The following is a 20,000-nucleotide window of genomic DNA, read 5'->3' as shown; positions in this document are numbered from 1 at the left end:
TTTTTTTTTTTTTTTTAGTCGTAACGTCACTTCCTTCCTAATGACGCATGGTAACTTATCAACACTGGCTCTAAACTATCGGAACAATGGCGGACGCCCATATGAAATATTTCTCCGGCGAGCATAAAGGGTATCCAGAGGAAAAAAAAAACCCATAAATTTGATCATGTTTTGACTTTTACATATTCTGGTCACAGGACATATGAAAAGTTCTAGCCAGCTTGAAGAATAAAAAGTAATGATTTTCTTTGTTTAGAACCAAGATGGCCGCCGTTGCCGGGCGGCGTGATATCGGACTACTGAATCCAATTGTTGTTGCTAGGATTCATGACTCGTGTATACATTGGACTATAATATAATGAGAACGTTGTCGATGCTATGCGTTACGGTAATATACTCACAATATCCGCCAGCCAGATTCAACATTCCATTTTACATTGGACTATAATAGGGGAGTGAATATTGATTCTATGCGTTACGGTAAAATACTTACAACATCCACCAGTCAGCTTGAACATTCCATTATACATTGGACTATAGGAGAGTGAATGTTGATGCTATGCGTTATGGTAAAATACTCACAACATACGCCAGCCAGCTTAAACATTCCAATTTTACATTGGAGACAGTATGAAGTTGACGTCACTTAGGTCAGTGTTATTGATTGTTATTGTTATCTATAGATAGTGTGTGCTTGGCTAAGTAACTCACAACATTGCCACCCGGAAGTAAAACGGACCGATACACAAAATTATGTGTAACCTTAAACGTTTATAGATAGAATGCGCTTGGCGAAAGAGTTCACAACATTGCCATCCGGAAGTATAACGGACCAACACACAAACTCTGTGTAACCATGAAATTTTATAGTATGGTTAATACAGTTTAGTGAGAACAACTCACCAGCGCGGATGGCAAAAACAATAACAAAGGCCTGAGTGACGTCATCTGCATACTATCTATAGTTTGGTGAATACAGTTTAGTGAGAATTACCCATAAATGCGGATGGCAAAAATCAATAACAAAGACACGAGTGACATCAACTTCATTCTATCTATATTATGATAATGTAAATTGATGATATGCGTTACGGTAAAATACTCACAACATCCGCCAGCCAGATTAAACATTCCAAACACACTAAACTGTGTGTAACCTTGAACGTTTATAATCTAACTGATAGAGGGCTGTATGAAAAACAATAACAAAGAGCTGTATATATAGGTACCACTAGAGACAACTTTTGAATATTTAAAATTCATTTTTCTTACTATATTCGTAAAGCATTCTGATAGTCATGGAGAACAATGGCGGACGTCGTATGAAATATTTCTCCGTTGAGCATAAAAGAGTATCCAGAGGAAATAAAACATAAATTTGATCATGTTTTGACTTTTACACATTCTGATTACAAGAAAAATGAAAAGTTCTAGCCATCATGAAGAATAAAAAGTAATGGTTTTCTTTGTTTAGAACCAAGATGGCCGCCGTTGCCGGGCGGCGTGACATCAGACTACTGAATCCAATAATAATTTAACTTTGACGTCATGTAATTAAACACCAAAAAGATTCATCATACTTGTGAAACACATTTTTAAAGCTCATTGACAAGATAAAGAAAAGAGAACAATATTTAAACCAGACACACGTTTTAAAAATCAAATCTCCAGTCTTTGTTGAAATTCCCCCCAAAGCACTCGCAAAAGTAAATGTTTTGACCTCCAGCATGACGAAATAGCATATTCCATATACTATATTAACTCACTCAATCCTATAGATTTTTGCTACTTTTCAAAATTAGGAAAAAAATGTATTTGAAATGAGCATGTACATAGATATTTTTATTCAACTATCATTGAGAACACGAGCTTCGATTGATACGCCTATAATTTGTCTCATAAAATTGTAATAAATAGGCATGGGGTAAAAGTATCCCCGGGTATACGACGGATATAGATAGTTCGAAGATGATGTCACTCTGGTGTCTGTTATTGTTTTTGCCATCCGCGTTTATGAGTAATGCTCACTGAACTGTATTAACCTGACTATAAACGTTCATGGATACACACAGTATTGTGTGTTGGTCCGTTATACTTCCGGATGGCAATGTTATGAGCTTCTTAGCCAAGCGCATACTATCTATACGACGGATATAGTCGGTGTTAGGGTTGATTGAGTTAACATAATGATCATAGAAAATGACATGTAATTCACGTCAACGGGTAGTGAGTGAGTACTCCAGGGAAGAGGTTCAATGGTCTTTGCAAAATAAAGGAGTGAATACTATCATGAAACACGTCATTTTTCATGTCGGCAGAAAAATTGCTATGATTACGAGCAAAATTCATAAAAGATTAAATTAAAAATATCTCGAAATAATGTAGATAGAAGAAACATATATCATGTAACAGGAATCTGGACTGGTAAATTCAAAAATCATCTTAACTTTTTGGTAAAGTCAATGTTTCCATCTCAAAATTCAACATGAAAGCATGAATGATAAGTATATTATTCGTACCAGCAGCTACTTTCGGCCACACGCACACCATAAAGACCTAGCCACCCAATTATTTTGATTATCTCCCTTTGACTGAGAGGCGAGAATTGTGCAAACTGAGGTAGCGCAAATCTCACTAAAAACAAAAGTGAAAATAACATTGATCTCTTTATTTGCTTCTGTTCTCGCCTTAAATTTACATCTCTTCCCGATTGAAGAATAGCCCGCCCCCCCCCCCAAAAAAAAAACAACAAAAAAAACAAAAAACAAAAAACAAACAAACAAAAAACAAAAAAAAAAACAACAAAAAAAAAAAACAACAAAATAACCGCAAACAAAACAAATAAAAAACCCAAAGAAAACCCCCAAAATACAACCAAAAACAAAAAAAAATAAATAACAAAAAAAAAAAAAAAAAAACTTATAAAAAACAAACCCCCCCCCCCCTCCTTCCCCCCCCCCCCCCCCCAAAAAAAAAAAAAAAAAAAAAAAAAAAAAAAAAACTAAATCAGAAAAATACCCTTCAACCTTTTATCAATTTTTATCCATTTTTAATGGCGTAAAGAAAGATTATTTAACTTCTACACATATAACTACTGCTTCATTAGCCACTACTAATAACTCTTATTGTTCATATACATAGTCTATCACTATCATGAAAGCATTAGAAAAAGAATTGAATAATTTAGAAAACGAAGTGGCACTTCGAAGCCTATTGTTTCGCCAATCTCTATATTTTAATTATCACAAGTAGATACCATTTTCCCCAAATAAAGAAAGCAATAGCATTTCAATTTTCTACAAACTGGGATGAACCATTGTGTATCTTTTGACTATTTGTAAACTACTAGCAGTGAGTATCCCTATGCAATTCTTTTAAAAACAACATCACACTTACGGCCGTAAAATGTACTATATATATATATATATATATATATATATATATATATATATATATATATATATATATATATATATAGAGAGAGAGAGAGAGAGAGAGAGAGAGAGAGAGAGAGAGAGAGAGAGAGAGAGAGAGAGAGAGAGAATACCAGAGACGGAGGAATATACAGTGTAAGAGAGAACTAGGCAAGGGTAACGTGTAGACAAATTAAGACATAGATATATAGATAAAATATTTCAATTATAATTATGATCAACTTCTACAATATTGTTTCGAGAATTCGTTCTCTTCAGGAAGTGATGAGAGTGAATGCTCAAAACAATTTTTGATCATAATTATACTTGAAATATTTTATAAATAGCTCCTTTTATCAAAAAAAAAAAGTTGAGCACTATTATTTCATGGTTTTTGTTTTTATAATTTTATAGATAGATAGATAGATAGATAGATAGATAGATAGATGGGTAGATAGATAGATAAATAGATAGATAGATAGATTGATGGATGGATATATACATATATAGATAGATAGGTATATAGATAAATAAATAGATGGATAGATAGATAGATGGGTAGATAGATAGATAAATAGATAGGTGTATAGATCGATAGTTAGATCTCTAAATAAATAAAAAAACTATACATAAATAAATTATAGATAAAAAGATACTTTGATCAACAGATAAAAAGAAGACTTGGTAATAAAAGAACAAGAGAGAATGGAAATAGACACCGAGAAAGGAACAGACAGAAAAAATATAAGATTTTGAAAAAAAACACACAAAAATATAAAACACGCTCTAATGAAATTGTCTAGTGAACTAGACACACACACACAAACGCACACACACACACACACACACACACACACACACAGACACACACAAACACAGACACACAGGGAGAGGCGTTAGAATAGGGGATTGTATTAAAACTGTCAGAAGAGAATGAATGAATAGGTTAAACCCTATGGAAACAAATAAATTAATTCCACCCCTACCCCGATATACAATATCAACCTGTTGAGCGTGTTCGTTCGTATTCATTGTTTTTTCAACTATCTTCAGTTAGTACCAACGTGCACTTATTTGCAGGTCTGATAACCCAATTCCTTATGGGTTCATTATTGTAATAGAAAACTCAAAAAAAAAGTTTGGGAAAAAAATGACGTAAAATATTGTCCATTACAACAATGTTAAATAAATAGGCCCATAAGTGGGTTCGGATGTCAGACCTGCATTTATGTTGGTGTCGGTTCGTACCTTTGCTTTCTCTACCGCCCCACTCCGGCGCCCTTATCTATTCTCAACATTCATCGTAGTGAGGTCTTTTCCCTTTCAAAAATGTGTCATCATTTTTTTTTTCTTTTTCATATTTTGTCACATTATACATTTCTAGAATTAGAGCTATAACCGGAACCAGGTGTGGATAGTACCTCTAGACAGTAACTGAGATTTGAGTGGGTTAGTAGAAAGAGGACGTCCATCAGACGATTGGTACGTTATGAAATTAAGACATATGGAGGAATTGATAAAACGTGATGAAGAACACCGAGCATGGTGAATCCGTTGAATTGCTCTATATGAATGCTTATATCAATTTGATGATGATGAGTAGGATGATGATGATGATGACGATGATGATGATGGTGATGCTGCTGCTGCTGATGATGATGATGATGATGATGATGATGATTATGATGATTATCATAATGATGATTACGATGATGATAATGACGAGGATGATGATTATGATGATGATATTGAAGATGATAGTGACGATATAAAGTTGATATCTATAATAAAATTAATAACAATATAGATGATAACAAATAAGAATATTATGATAATAAAAGTAAAGATACTCATCATCATCAATATTGCCGTGACTGACTACATGAACCATTACAGCTAACATTCGCATCACCAAACAACCACCACCACGACCACAACCATCATCATCATCATTATCATCATCACCATTATTAACATCGTCATTACCATCACCATCCTCCTCCTCCTCATCCCCCTCCTCCTCATCATCATCATAATTATTATTATATCATCATTATCATCATCATCATCATCATGATCATGATCATCATCATCATCATCATCATCATCATCATCATCATCATCATCGTCATCACCATATTCCTCCTCCTCCTCCTCCTCCACATCATCATCATCATTATCATCATTATCATCATTATCATCATTATCATCATTATCATCATCATCAATATCATCACCATCATTACCATCATCAGCATCATTATCATCATCATCATTATCATCATCATCATCATCATCATCATCATCATTATCATCATTATCATCATCATCATCATCAACTGAAGGCTGGTTTTCCAAAACTTGTTAAGTCGATTTTTCTACTTTTTGAGATTTTCCATCCATGAGATACATTGAAATATAAACTTTATATTAAGCATCAATGGACACACGAATTTCTCTAGATTTGTGTACATGTGAAGTTATGATAAAATAATAGACAGAATGAGAAATTGTAGGGTAAATAATCTTCAATATCTTAAAATGGAAAACAACGGAGTAAAGGAGTTTTGGAAGGCTATTCTTCAAATGTGTTTTATAGATAGTATGCGCTTTGCTAAGGAGCTCACAACATTGCCATCCAGAAGTATAATGGGCCGACACACAAAACTATGTGTAACCTTAAAAGTTTATAGTCTGGTTAATAAACTTTAGTGAGAATACTCTTCCTAATGACGCATGGTAACTTAGTAACACTAGCTCTAAACTATCGGAACAATGGCGGACGCCCGTATGAAATATTACTCCGGCGAGCATAAAAGCGTTTCAAGAGGAAAAAAAAAAAACCCCATAAATTTTATCATGTTTTGAATTTTACACATTCTGATCACACGGCATACGAAAAGGGAATGAAAAATTCTAGCCAGCATGAAGCATAAAAAGTAATGATTTTCTTTGTTTAGAACCAAGATGGCGGCCGTTGCCGGGTGGCGTGACATCAGGCTACTGAATCCAATTACTAATGAACGCGGATGGCAAAAAAAAAAAAACCCAACAAAAACAATAACATAGCCCTGAGTGACATCAACTTCGAAATATTTATAGTGGCCCTTGCCAACGTATTGTCTTCATGAATATTATGATCATACTCACAAGGATTACAAGTAAAAAAAAAATGCTAAGATTCCTGCTTTCCCCGCTGAGTTCATTTCCTACCACACGGGGTGCCAATGATCATTCATAAACCCCTTTCCCTCCAAGCAGTAATACCCAACCACATCTCATTTTGCTTCTAAAACTACCCCCTCCGTTCCATATTCAACTCTCTCTCTCTCTCTCTCTCTCTCTCTCTCTCTCTCTCTCTTTCTCTCTATCTCTCTCTCTCTTTCTCTATCTCTTTCTCTCTCTCTCTCTCTATCTCACTCCACCACACCGCACACACAAACACCTCTATTTCTCCCCCCCCCTATCACATCTACTCCTCATCCTCTCTCTCTCTCTCCTCTCTCTCTTTTTCTCTTCTCACTCTACTTATCATCACTCATCTAATTCTCTACCCTACACAAACTACACTATCTATCTTCTATTTTCATCTATCTCTCTATCCTCACTATCATCTATCTCTTTACTACTTTTTCTACTATCTCTCTACTACATCTCTTCTACTTCTCTATCATCTATCTATCTATCTATCTATCTATCTATCTATCTATCTATCTATCTATCTACTATCTATCTATCTTCTATCTACTATCTATCTATCTATCTATCTATCTATCTATCTATCTATCTATCTATCTATCTATCTATCTATCTATCTATCTATCTATCTATCTATCTATCTATCTATCTATCATCTATCTATCTATCTATCTATCTATCTATCTATCTATCTATCTATCTATCTATTCTATCTATCTATCTATCTATCTATCTATCTTCTATCTATCTATCTACTATCTATCTATCTATCTATCTATCTATCTATCTATCTATTATCTATCTATCTATCTATCTATCTATCTATCTATTTCTATTATCTATCTATCTATCTATCTATCTATCTATCTACTATTATCTATCTATCTATCTATCTATCTATCTATCTATCTATCTATCTATCTATCTTTTCTCTATCTATCTATCTATCTATCTATCTATCTATCTATCTATCTATCTATCTATATCTATCTATCTATCTATCTATCTATCTATCTATCTATCTATCTATCTATCTATCTATCTATCTATCTATCTATCTATCTATCTATCTATCTATCTATCTATCTATCTTTATCCCTGTCTATCACTATATTTCTCTCTTTCTCTCTTTGCCCGTCTAATTCTCTATTTTGTTTTAATTCTCACATCCTCGCTCTCATGCACTCTTTCGCTCTCTCTCATCTCCCCACGTGACTTTCGCTCTATAGATAGTTCGAAGATGACGTCACTCAGGTATTTGTTATTGTTTTTTGCCATCCGCATTAATGAGTGATGCTCACTGAACTGTCTTAACCAGACCATAAACGTTCATGGATACACACAGTTTGTGTATTGGTCCGTTATACTCCCGGATGGCAATGTTATGAGCTTCTTAGCCAAGCGCATACTATCTATATCTTGTCACCCACCTTGTTGTTGTTTTTTTTCTCTCCATTTCTCGCATACCCACCGCATTCTTTTTACACAGCCAAACATCCGCCTTCTTTTACCCCTTAACTTTTATCTCTCAACTTCGATCAAGTTGATGAATACTTGAGCTTTTATATAGAGCAATTTCCACTAAACGTGCTCAAAGCGCTTTACAAGGTGCCCCTGACCAACAGAAACAAGTGACATGTAGAACGAAACATGACGCCTGTTAGGCGATATTACAATTTTGTTTAGGACTGAGACAACGCTGTTAACAGCCTTGTATTCATTATACACCCGAGAGAAAGCGAGTGTCATACCACAAGACCACATAGCCGCATAACTTTACTTTTAAATCCTTTTGTTGCCATAGAAATCTAAAAAAAAAAAAAAATGACGCGCAATATTGTCCATTACAACAATGTTAAACTAGGCCCATAAGTGGGTTCGGATGTCAGACCTGTATATATGTACACGTCGCGCTGACCCATTATCGTATTGAGACGAGGGGAAATAATTGTCTTATTATCTTATATTAATCTATTTCATATCTTGAGGCAAGGTTCTTATTCACAATGTTATATCATGTTACAATATTATATCGATTGTGACATAAATCTCTTTCTTTTCTAGCAATATTGGGTCCAATTAATTGATACCATCTCAGTTGTTCAGTATCGCAAGACGGGGTTTAGTGGCCGATACTGCAGTTTTCTGATTACCCCCCCCCCCCCCCCCCCCCCACCCCTACCCCACCCCCGTCAGAAAACCTTTTCTTCAAATGTGACCTTTGGCCTCAAAACGGTATTAAGTCGGGTTGGTTAAGATGTTGAAAATTGAATTTATAGCCAGAAATATCAGACTTCTTGTTGAGTTAATGTGATTTATTGAGGAAAATGGATACCATATTTTAAGGTCCGAATGCCAACAATTTATATTTTTGACCAGTTTGACATTTAATTCGGCTTTTAAGCATAAGGTTCGTTCCGACATAATACCGTTTTGGGACGATGGGACACAAATAACCATCGATTATAATAACCCTCCTCAACCCCCCACAGTCAGTGAAGTCACAGTTTTGATAGGGATTTTTTTTTTTTGGCGGCAGTTGCGGGGAGGGGGTGGGGGGGAGGGGGTGGGGGGGGGGGAGGAAGGCATTTTAGGGTTCCTGATAGCTCAGTTGGTAGAGCATCCGCTTCGCAAGAGAAAGCACCGAGATCGATCAGGGTAGCAGTCGAGATGATTTTTCTTTGTCCAATCAGCAGTGGTTTGGTAGCTGGGTCTGTTGTTAGATCTGGCGGAAGTAGTTTGCGATAGATCAGCGTCCTATCCGAGGGTAGCAAGCAATCGCTATTGTCCGTTTCACGCTATAAAAACCGGGATAAGCTCCGACTCCACGGGACTGGTGGCTCTGAAGGACTACTTAAGGGTAATTTTGTCGCCTGATAAACCCACTTTTGTCATTGCCGCTTTGTGATCTAGTGGTATGACACTCACTTTAGGATCGGAAGGTGCTGGGTTCAAGTTGAGTTCTTGGAGAAGGCTCTTTAATCACATTCTCTCACCGTACTCAGGTATAAAAAGATAACAGCGGTGTCTCTGTCCGAAAAAAAATGTTGTAATGTCGCCTAACAAGCGTCATGTCCCGCCCTGTATGTTTAATTTTACTGTTGGCCAGGGCCCGCTTGAGCACGTTTATAAAATTTTTTTTAAAAATCCCTTTATTAATCCCATAGCGGAAATTTGTCTCTAGGGTCTATTCCAAGGGAAGACTGGAATAACCCAGGCGTCAGCCGCAGTGCAACGCCGCAAATTGAGCTAGGGCGAGGTGACTTGCTCAAGGCCACACAGCGCAGCGGGTAATCGAACTCGGTACCTTTCGGGTACGAAGCGAAGACCGCACCGCTGAGCCACGCTGTCCCATTAAAGGATATTGCGTTATTTAAAACCTCAATTTTTAATTATGTTTTTTTAATTGAAGAGATGTTTTTCTGTCATAATACAAAATAGAAAAAGGTGTTATGTCAAAGTACAGTTGGATGGCTCAGGGCTACCAATGTCCACTCTTCGTTAGGGTCAGGATTTGGTCCTTTCTGGTCATTTCAGATCTCCCGTCTAATCTTCTTCTTCTTCTTCTTCTTCTTCTTCTTCTTCTTCTTCTTCTTCTTCTTCTTCTTCTTCTTCTTCTTCTTCTTCTTCTTCTTCTTCTTCTTCTTCTTCTTCTTCTTCTTCTTCTTCTTCTTCTTCTTCTTCTTCTTTTCTTCTTCTTCTTCTTCTTCTTCTTCTTCTTCTTCTTCTTCTTCTTCTTCTTCTTCTTCTTCTTCTTCTTCTTCTTCTCTTCTTCTTCTTCTTTTCTTTCTTCTTCTTCTTTCTTCTTCTTCTTCTTCTTCTTCTTCTTCTTCTTCTTCTTCTTCTTCTTCTTCTTCTTCTTCTTCTTCTTCTTCTTCTTCTTCTTCTTCTTCTTCTTCTTCTTCTTCTTCTTCTTCTTCTTCTTCTTCTTCTTCTTCTTCTTCTTCTTCTTCTTCTTCTCTTCTTCTTCTTCTTCTTCTTCTTCTTCTTCTTCTTCTTCTTCTTCTTCTTCTTCTTCTTCTTCTTCTTCTTCTTCTTCTTCTTCTTCTTCTTCTTCTTCTTCTTCTTCTTCTTCTTCTTCTTCTTCTTCTTCTTCTTCTTCTTCTTCTTCTTCTTCTTCTTCTTCTTCTTCTTCTTCTTCTCTCTTCTTTCTTCTTCTTCTTCTTCTTCTTCTTCTCTTCTTCTTCTTCTTCTTCTTCTTCTTCTTCTTCCTTCTTCTTCTTCTTCTTCTTCTTCTTTCTTTCTTCTTCTCTTCTTCTTCTTCTTCTTCTTCTTCTTCTTCTTCTTCTTCTTCTTCTTCTTCTTCTTCTTCTTCTTCTTCTTCTTTTCTTCTTCTTTCTTCTTCTTCTTCTTCTTTCTTCTTCTTCTTTCTTCTTCTTCTTTCTTCTTCTTCTTCTTCTTCTTCTTCTTCTTCTTTCTTCTTCTTCTTCTTCTTCTTCTTCTTCTTCTTCTTCTTCTTCTTCTTCTTCTTCTTCTTCTTCTTCTTCTTTCTTCTTCTTCTTCTTCTTCTTCTTCTTCTTCTTCTTCTTCTTCTTCTTCTTCTTCTTCTTCTTCTTCTTCTTCTTCTTCTTCTTCTTCTTCTTCTTCTTCTTCTTCTTCTTCTTCTTCTTCTTCTTCTCTTCTTCTTCTTCTTCTTCTTCTTCTTCTTCTTCTTCTCTTCTTCTTCTTCTTCTTCTTCTTCTTCTTCTTCTTCTTCTTCTTCTCTTCTTCTTCTTCTTCTTCTTCTTCTTCTTCTTCTCTTCTTTCTCTTCTTCTTCTTCTTCTTCTTCTTCTTCTTCTTCTTCTTCTTCTTCTTCTTCTTCTTCTTCTTCTTCTTCTTCTTCTTCTTCTTCTTCTTCTTCTTCTTCTTCTTCTTCTTCTTCTTCTTCTTCTTCTCTTCTTCTTCTTCTTCTTCTTCTTCTTCTTCTTCTTCTTTCTTCTTCTTCTCTTCTTCTTCTTCTTCTTCTTCTTCTTCTTTTCTTCTTCTTCTTCTTCTTCTTCTTCTTCTTTTCTTCTTCTTCTTCTTCTTTTCTTCTTCTTCTTCTTCTTCTTCTTCTTCTTCTTCTTCTTCTTCTTTCTCTTCTCTTCTTCTTCCTTCTTCTTCTTCTTCTTTCTTCTTCTTCTTCTTCTTCTTCTTCTTCTTCTTCTTCTTCTTCTTCTTCTTCTTCTTCTTCTTCTTCTTCTTCTTCTTCTCCCTCTTCTATTCTTCTATCTACTCCTCTTACATACGTATGTTATGACACTTAAAAGACGCTAGTCTATCGTGATGTAGATATTGTGGCGTCCTATAGTGGTTAGTTGATTTCTCCCTAAACTATCTGGCCACTACTTATATTGTTTATTTTCCTGTTTCCTACTTCCGATTTGAGTAAAACTCACTTCGTCGTTTTATTGATAAGATCCTTTGAATGCCCTCAATAATAATAGTAATGCCATTAATCGATTAATTAAAGATTACTATAATGATACACGTGGTAATGATAGTATTTCAACTTAAATGTACTCATGTATATGTGGTGTACAAACATATATCTTTAACCGTGACATGCAAAGTACACACACACACACACACACACACACACACACACACATATATATATATATATACACACGCATATAGAAGATAACCATAATAATATAATAATGCATAATATATACAAGATTGAAAGCCATGTCAACAGCAGTGCAAACAAGTATTATTCGTCATATATAAATCTCCCATCATAAAATTCCCTGTCTACTAACACCTTGAAATAATCCATAGATTTTGCATTCTTTGTTTCAAATTTCAAACTGTTCCATTTCTGGACAATACGAATACCGAACCAGTTTTGTCTTATGTTTGTTTTGCATCTAAAGACAATAATCTTAAACTTGTCCCCTCTAGTAAAAGTAATATTAGAATATAAAAAAAAATCAGAAAAGTCTATCTTATCCATACCATGTACCAATCTATAAACCTGAATTAAATCCCCACGAATTCTTCTATATTTCAAACTGGGTAAGTCAAGAAATTCTAACCTTTCCTTATAAGATAAATACTGTATTGTATAAATTGATTGGTAGCTCTCCTCTGTACAATTTCAATACTAATAGATTGTCTTTTATATAATGGGCTCCAGATGCAATTTCCGTCTTCTAGAATTGGTCGAACGAGCGATTTATACAAATATAAAAATGGGGTTTTATCAAGACTTATAAAGGTTCTATATATTATTCCCATCATTCTGTTTGCACGCCTTACACAATTATCAATATGTACATCAAAATTCAAATGTGAATCAAAAGTAACTCCCACATCCTTTTCATAAGGCACAACGGAAAGTAGATTTGACATAGAAGTATCGGTAAAATAATTATGACATGGATTATTTTTTCGAAACATTAAAATCCAAATGCCATGACCATTTGAAAAGTGAAAATATTTCAGTTTGTAGAATGTTATGATCTTCAGTTGTACTATAGATCTTTGTATCGTCTGCAAACAGTTTGCAGGCTGAATTTATGCCACATGGTAAATCATTTATATATAAAAGAAATAAAAGTGGTCCCAATACGCTTCCTTGGGTACACCGCTAATTACATTCTTAAAATCCGACCCCACACCATTGACAATGACCCTTTGTATTCGATTATTAAGAAAGTCTTTAATCCAGTTAAAGATATTCCCTTTAAATCCATATGCTTTTTGTTTAATGAATAGTCTCTCATGAGGTACAGAATCAAAAGCCTTGCGGAAATCAAGATAAACAACATTAATGCATTGATCACGATCAGTTAACTTGGTAAAATCCTCCATCACCTGTAAAAGTTGAGTAAAGCATGATCTCTTTCATCTAAAACCATGCTGTTTATCGTTTAGCATCGTATGACTTTCGAGAAAGTCCGTTATTCGGTCTTTCAAGATAGACTCCATAACCTTACAGAGTATGCATGTTAAGCTGATGGGTCTATAGTTTGCAGCATCTAGTTTGCTGCCCTTTTTATGAATGGCAGTAACAGTGGCTTGTTTCCATTCAATGGGTAAGGTACCAGATTTAAGAGACTTATTATATATTGTTGATAGCGGCTGTGATATTTCAAAGGCCACTTCCCTCAGTAAACGGGGATGAAGGAAATCGGGTCCCATGCTTTTAGTCACGTCTAAATTCAACAATTTTGCAAGTATGTCTTCTTGTGTAATATAAAAATCTGGGACGTTTAATTGATTTGTAAGATTGAAAGTTGGTATATTTGTAGTGTCTTCTATTATTAAACTTCTAATCTTATCTTTCGCTTGTCTTTTTAACAAGTTAGATCGTTACATCCTAACATCTTACGATATAATAAAACTAGATATAAAAAAACTCCCAGCTACCGAGATATTATTATTATTATTATTATTATTATTATTTTATTATTATTATTATTATTATTATTATTATTTATTATTATTATTATTATTATTATTATTATTATTATTATTATTATATATTATTATTATTATTATTATTATTATTATTATTATTATTATTATTATATTATTATTATTATTATTATTATTATTTATTATTATTATTATTATTATTATTATTATTATTATTATTATTATTATTATTATTATTATTATTATTATTATTATTATTATTATTATTATTATTATTATTATTATTATTATTATTAATTTATTATTATATTATTATTATTATTATTATTATTATTATTATTATATTATTATTATTATTTCTTTTTTTTTTAAATTAACACTAGCTTATTAAGTAATTCTATTCCTTTGTTTCCCAGGACGTTGACGGTGAGTCCTGAGTTCGACACGATTAACCTGGACGCCTTGTTACCCAATGGGGAATGGGACATCATCAAGACAGAGGCAAGGCTCTACAAATACCCTTCTACTTATAGGTAATCAATAGTAGCTCAAAAAATGGTTGGTCAAAGATGCTCTTGCAGATAAATAGAAGGGAAAAAATTGAAGTCATTCAGCTCTTTTTAAAACTTGTTTTTAGACTGCCATTGTAATAGGATTCAACAGACGTAACGTCACTTCCTTCCTAATGACGCTTGGTAACTTAGTAACACTGGCTTTAAACTATCGGAACAATGGCGGACGCCCGTATGAAATATTTCTCCTGCGAGCATAAAGGGTATCCAGAGGGAAAAAAACAATAAATTGATCATGTTTTGACTTTTACACATTCTGATCACAAGGCATATGAAAAGTTCTAGCCAGCATGAAAAATAAAAAGTAATGATTTTTTTTGTTTAGAACCAAGATGGCCGCCGTTGCTGGGCGGCGTGACGTCAGACTATTGAATCGTATCATTACTTCTCACTAAATTATAGTTGATATCACTCCGGTCTTTGTTATTGGCGTTTTTACTTTTGCCATCGATGTATATGAGCAATTCTCACTAAACATCGATACATTATTACCATCCATTACATCAATCATAAATACATCCATACTGACTGGCGAAGTTCCATCGTGCTTTAAAAGTGCCCTCGTCAAACCACTTCTGAAGAAACCATCACTGGACCACAATATATTAAACAATTATCGTCCTGTATCAAATTTACCTTTTTTGTCAAAACTTTTGGAGAAGGTAGTTCTTACACAATTAACATCTCATCTTAAGAACAACAGTTTGGAACAACCCTTTCAGTCAGCCTACAAACATAAACACAGTACTGAAACGGCGCTTCTTAAAATCTTAAATGACTTGTTATGTAATGCTGATGCTAACAATATCAATGTATTATGCCTTTTAGATCTTTCAGCTGCCTTTGACACCATTGACCATGACATTTTGTTAAGAAGACTAGAAAATACGTTCGGCATAAAAGGAATTGCCCTTAAATGGTTTACATCATATTTACAGGATCGATGGCAGACTGTCGTGGTGAATGGTGTTCAGTCAGAACAAGTTTTACTAAATTTTGGAGTGCCACAAGGCTCTGTTCTTGGCCCTGTCCTTTTTACTGTATATATGTAGCCCCTTTCTAGTGTGATATCCATATTCAATCTGAGTTATCATTTTTATGAAGATGATACGCAAATATATGATTCAGCACCTCTTAGTAATTTACAGTTCTTAATACAACGAATTACGAGCTGTTTTAATGAGATTAAATCTTGGATGTACCACAATAAGTTAAATTAAATGATAGTAAAACTGAGATTTTAATGTTTGGAAGGCCGAGTATTCTTAAACAGGCAAATAAATCACCTATTACTCTCGGAAATAGCACAATAGAATTTTCACATAAAGCAAAAAACCTTGGCGTCATCATTGATAAAGATCTTTCCATGACAAGCCATGTGAATAACACCATACAATCTATGTACATAGAAATGAAAAAAATAAGCAAAATTCGTAATTTAATACCGAAGCATATAACAGAACTCCCTGATTTTATCTAAATTGGACTATTGTAACTAGCTTTGGGCGAATTTAGCTAAAGACAAAATTAGCAAACTTCAGGTTGCTCAAAATAACGCAGCCAAGCTCATTGTACGCAATAACAAAAAATAGTTGTCTGCAACTCTTCTTCTCCGTGAGTTACATTGGCTTCCTGTGGAAAAAAAAGTTGCCTATAAGATTTGTACTGTTGTCTACCAATCCCTGAGTACGAACAGTTCCTCCTATATTAAAGACCTTCTAAACATATATGTCCCCAATAGAAACTTGAGGTCAAGCAATGACCAATCAATCCTTGTCAAACCTAAGCCATTGCGTAAAATAGGTGAACAGTCTTTTCAATTTTCGGCCCCCCCATTTTTGGAACTCTCTCCCATCACACGTGAGATGCTCGGATTCGTTGACAACGTTCAAATCTCGCTTAAAGTTTTATCTTTTTACGTCATAATGTTGCAATATTTTTTTCATATTTTGTTGTTGTTAAATTGAATTCGTATCACGTTTCCTTCACACTTGTCTCACTGTAATATGTTTTGTTTTATATCACTGTAAAGCGCTTAGAGCCTGTGACAACGGGGTAAAGCGCTATATAAATGCCATTTATTATTATTATTATTATTATTATTATTAAACTATATTAACCGTAAACTGTAAACGCTCAAGGTTGCGCTGATCTCCACTTTGTGATATTAGGTTTCAAAGTTTCAAAGTTTATTCAATCTTAGGCTTTCGCCAATAAATCAACAATTTGATGACAAATACATGAAATGTAAGGCAATTAACACCCATTGTCCCACTCAACTCAGGAGTGTTTGTAGTGTATAAAATGAAAATATGTTTCCATATGTCCTGATTGCGAGATAAAGAAAACATTGTGAAGCGCATAGAGCATCCTTGGAAATGTCCTGTATAGATAGTTCGAAGATGACGTCACTCAGGTCTTTGTTACTGTTTTTTGCCATCCGCGTTTATGAGTAATGCTCACTGAACTGTATTAAACTGACTATAAACGTTCATGGATACACACAGTTTTGTGTGTTGGTCCGTTATACTTCCGGATGGCAATGTTATGAGCTTCTTAGCCAAGCGCATACTATCTATAAATGCTCATATTTATTATTTATTAAAATTTTGATTTTAAATTTCAGACCGGGATACGAACACACCGGTGTGACGTTTGTGGTACACCTACGCCGAAAGAGGTTCTTCTATGTCCTGAACACCATTATTCCCGTGGTGATGCTGTCGTGTCTCAACGTGCTGGTCTTCATCCTGCCCTCGGACTGCGGCGAGAGGATGGCCCTGGCGGTCACTGTCCTCCTGGCGTTCACTGTCTATCTGGGGATCATCAGTGACAACATCCCGAAAACCTCTGAGAGTTTGTCACTTTTGGGTAAGTTAGTTTTTTTTAAAACAGAAAAGTGAGTGGAGCAGACATTTGTGACCCACCGTATCAAAGAGGTATTATGTCGGGATCCACTCGGTAAGGGAAATTGAATTCATAGCCACAAATATCCAACTTGGGTTTAATTTCTGTACGTTATGGTGGAGTATAAAGACTATTTCTTCCTTTGCAAAATCTTCTAAGCTCCAATTTCTCATCATTCTATCTCTAAATTCACTTTTTGGGGTCTGAATCATCCCGACATAATACCGTTTTGAGACAGAGGGTCACATTTATGTTGATAATAACAAGAAATAAAGTGAGTAGAAAAGTGCCAGAATATAATATAATAGAGAATAAAAATACTTCGCGGCGAGGGGGCTCGAACCTGCGACATTACTGGTACGACAACTCCACCTGGCCAGCCAGTGTAGAGCTACCCTCTCCTGTTTGTTTGTCATCTGGTACTTTTCTACTCACTTCAAATTGGATTCAGTAGTCTGATGTCACGCAGCCTGGCAACGGCGGCCATCTTGGTTCTAAACAAAGAAAATCATTACTTTTTATTCTTCAAGCTGGCTAGAACTTTTCATATGTCTTGTGACGAGAATGTGTAAAAGTCAAAACATGATCAAATTTATGTTTTTTTTCCCTCTGGATACGCTTTTATGCTCGCCGGAGAAATATTTCATACGGCCGTCCACCATTGTTCCGATAGTTTAGAGCCAGTGTTGCTAAGTTACCATGCGTCATTAGGAAGGAAATGACGTTACGAATATTGAATCCTATTCTTGTTATTTTAAAACATAGCACAGTCTTTTGTTATGGAGACTGTTCATCCCAAAAACAGACTCTTCGTCCAGAAAACATCTGATGGACTCTTTCCATTTTGGGTAAGCAGTTTTTAAGGTAAAACATGGTCTATTTTTATGAGGACTCCGAAAACATCGAAAAGTCTATCCCTTTTGGGTCAGTCTTTTTTAAGGGATAGCATAGCCTATTTTATGAGAACTCATAGTTCATCACGGAAACGAATGAAGATAAATATTTGAACAAGTAAACATTTAACCATTAATGTGTAATGGTATCACGTCTGACCGGTAATCAGAAGGTCTGAGGTTCGATCCCCAGTCGAGGTCGATTGATTTTTTGGGATGGTCTTTTTTCTTGTATTTTTCTTTCTTGTTTTGTCGGGCACCTTTCATGCACACTTGTTCAGATCTTTATCTTACACCAGTGCTGCTCCTTTGGTTCTTCTTAATTTGATAAACGCATGAAGGTTTCCTGTTTTTGTTATTTGATATTCTTCAGGCATTGATTTGCTGCAATAATCGTTCACATTTCTCATGTCCAGCTATCTACCTCACCAGCCTGCTAGCCTTGAGCACAGCATCTGTGGTGTGTGCCGGGATAGTTCTCAACATCCACTACAGGGACCCGTCTCACCCTGTACCCCGTGCGCTGGACTGGATCTTCTCTAGAAGGAGTCGCAGACGATCAGCTGATGACGCTGGAGTTTCCAGGGCTTCTTGTGGCTCTTTTGATGTTCTCAGGTAACCATCTTCTTCTCCTCCTCCTCCTCTTCCTCCTCCTCCTCCTCCTCTTCCTCCTCCTCCTCCTCCTCTTTCTTCTTCTTCTTCTTCTTCTTCTTCTTCTTCTTCTTCTTCTTCTTCTTCTTCTTCTTCTTCTTCTTCCTCTTCCTCTTCTATCCTCCTCCCCCTTCTCCTCCACTTCTTCTCCAACTCATTCTCCATCTCCCCTCTTTTTTCTTCCAGCCTCCTCAACCACTTCTGATTCATCATCAACTCCCACGCCACAGACTGCCAGCTATCATACAAACATAATAATATCATTTCGTTCACTAGACCCCTTCAACGTGGCTTTACATTTTCACAGTGCAATAACCACTCTCTATTACATTATATCGGGCCAGTTTTTAATTTGCAAGATTATTTGTGACCGTCCGTCTCAAAACTGTATTATGTCGGGATGATTCAGACCCCAAAAAGTGACTTTAGAGATAGAATGATGAGAAATTGGAGCTTAGAAGTTTTTGCAATGCAAGAAATATTCTTTATACTCCACCATAACGTACAGAAATTAAACCCAAGTCGGATATCTGCGGCTATGAATTCAATTTCCCTTACCGAGTGGATCCCGACATAATACCGCTTTGATACGGTGGGTCACATTTTCAGTCTAGACATTTTCAAAACATGTCTTCTATAACACAAACATGCTGACAAAAACACCCTTTTAATTTTAAGGCTTGAAAATCAGTTTACTTCAAAGGTTTTTTACGCCATGGATCTGTAGCAGGGTTGCCAATTTGGCATATTTTCTGCCAAATGTCTTTTTTTTGGCAGAATTTGAAGTCGTGCGGCTATGTGGTCTAGTGGTATGACACTCGCTTTCGGATCGGAAGGGCCTGGGTTCGAGCCTCGCTCGGCGCATAGTTGAGTCCTTGGAGAAGGCTCTTTACTCACATTCTCTCACTGTACTCAGGTGTAAAATGAGTACCTGGCCGTTAACAGCGTTGTCTCTGTCCCAAAAATTTGTAATATCGCCTGCCAAGCGTCATATCTCATCCTACATGTTATGTGTTGCTGT

The 20,000-nt window shown here is 35.5% G+C and overlaps 1 protein-coding gene across 1 annotated transcript in view; it reads left to right on the top strand.

The window, feature by feature from the left end:
• LOC144976146 (uncharacterized) overlaps positions 1–20,000 on the top strand; it is a 217,287-nt gene that overhangs the window by 179,985 nt on the left and 17,302 nt on the right. The window contains exons 6-8 of the mRNA XM_078920328.1: positions 14,373–14,489; positions 17,155–17,399; positions 18,745–18,943. Coding sequence (XP_078776454.1) covers positions 14,373–14,489; positions 17,155–17,399; positions 18,745–18,943 — 561 coding nt within the window. The remainder of the gene's footprint in view (positions 1–14,372; positions 14,490–17,154; positions 17,400–18,744; positions 18,944–20,000) is intronic.

This window comes from Berghia stephanieae, chromosome 7, assembly GCF_034508935.2.
Source record: "Berghia stephanieae isolate SIO BIC M18660-M18661 chromosome 7, UCSD_Bste_1.3, whole genome shotgun sequence".
Lineage (NCBI taxonomy): Eukaryota > Metazoa > Mollusca > Gastropoda > Nudibranchia > Aeolidiidae > Berghia > Berghia stephanieae.
The sequence above is the reverse complement of the archived record's forward strand: the minus strand, read 5'-3'. Positions and strand labels throughout refer to the sequence as shown.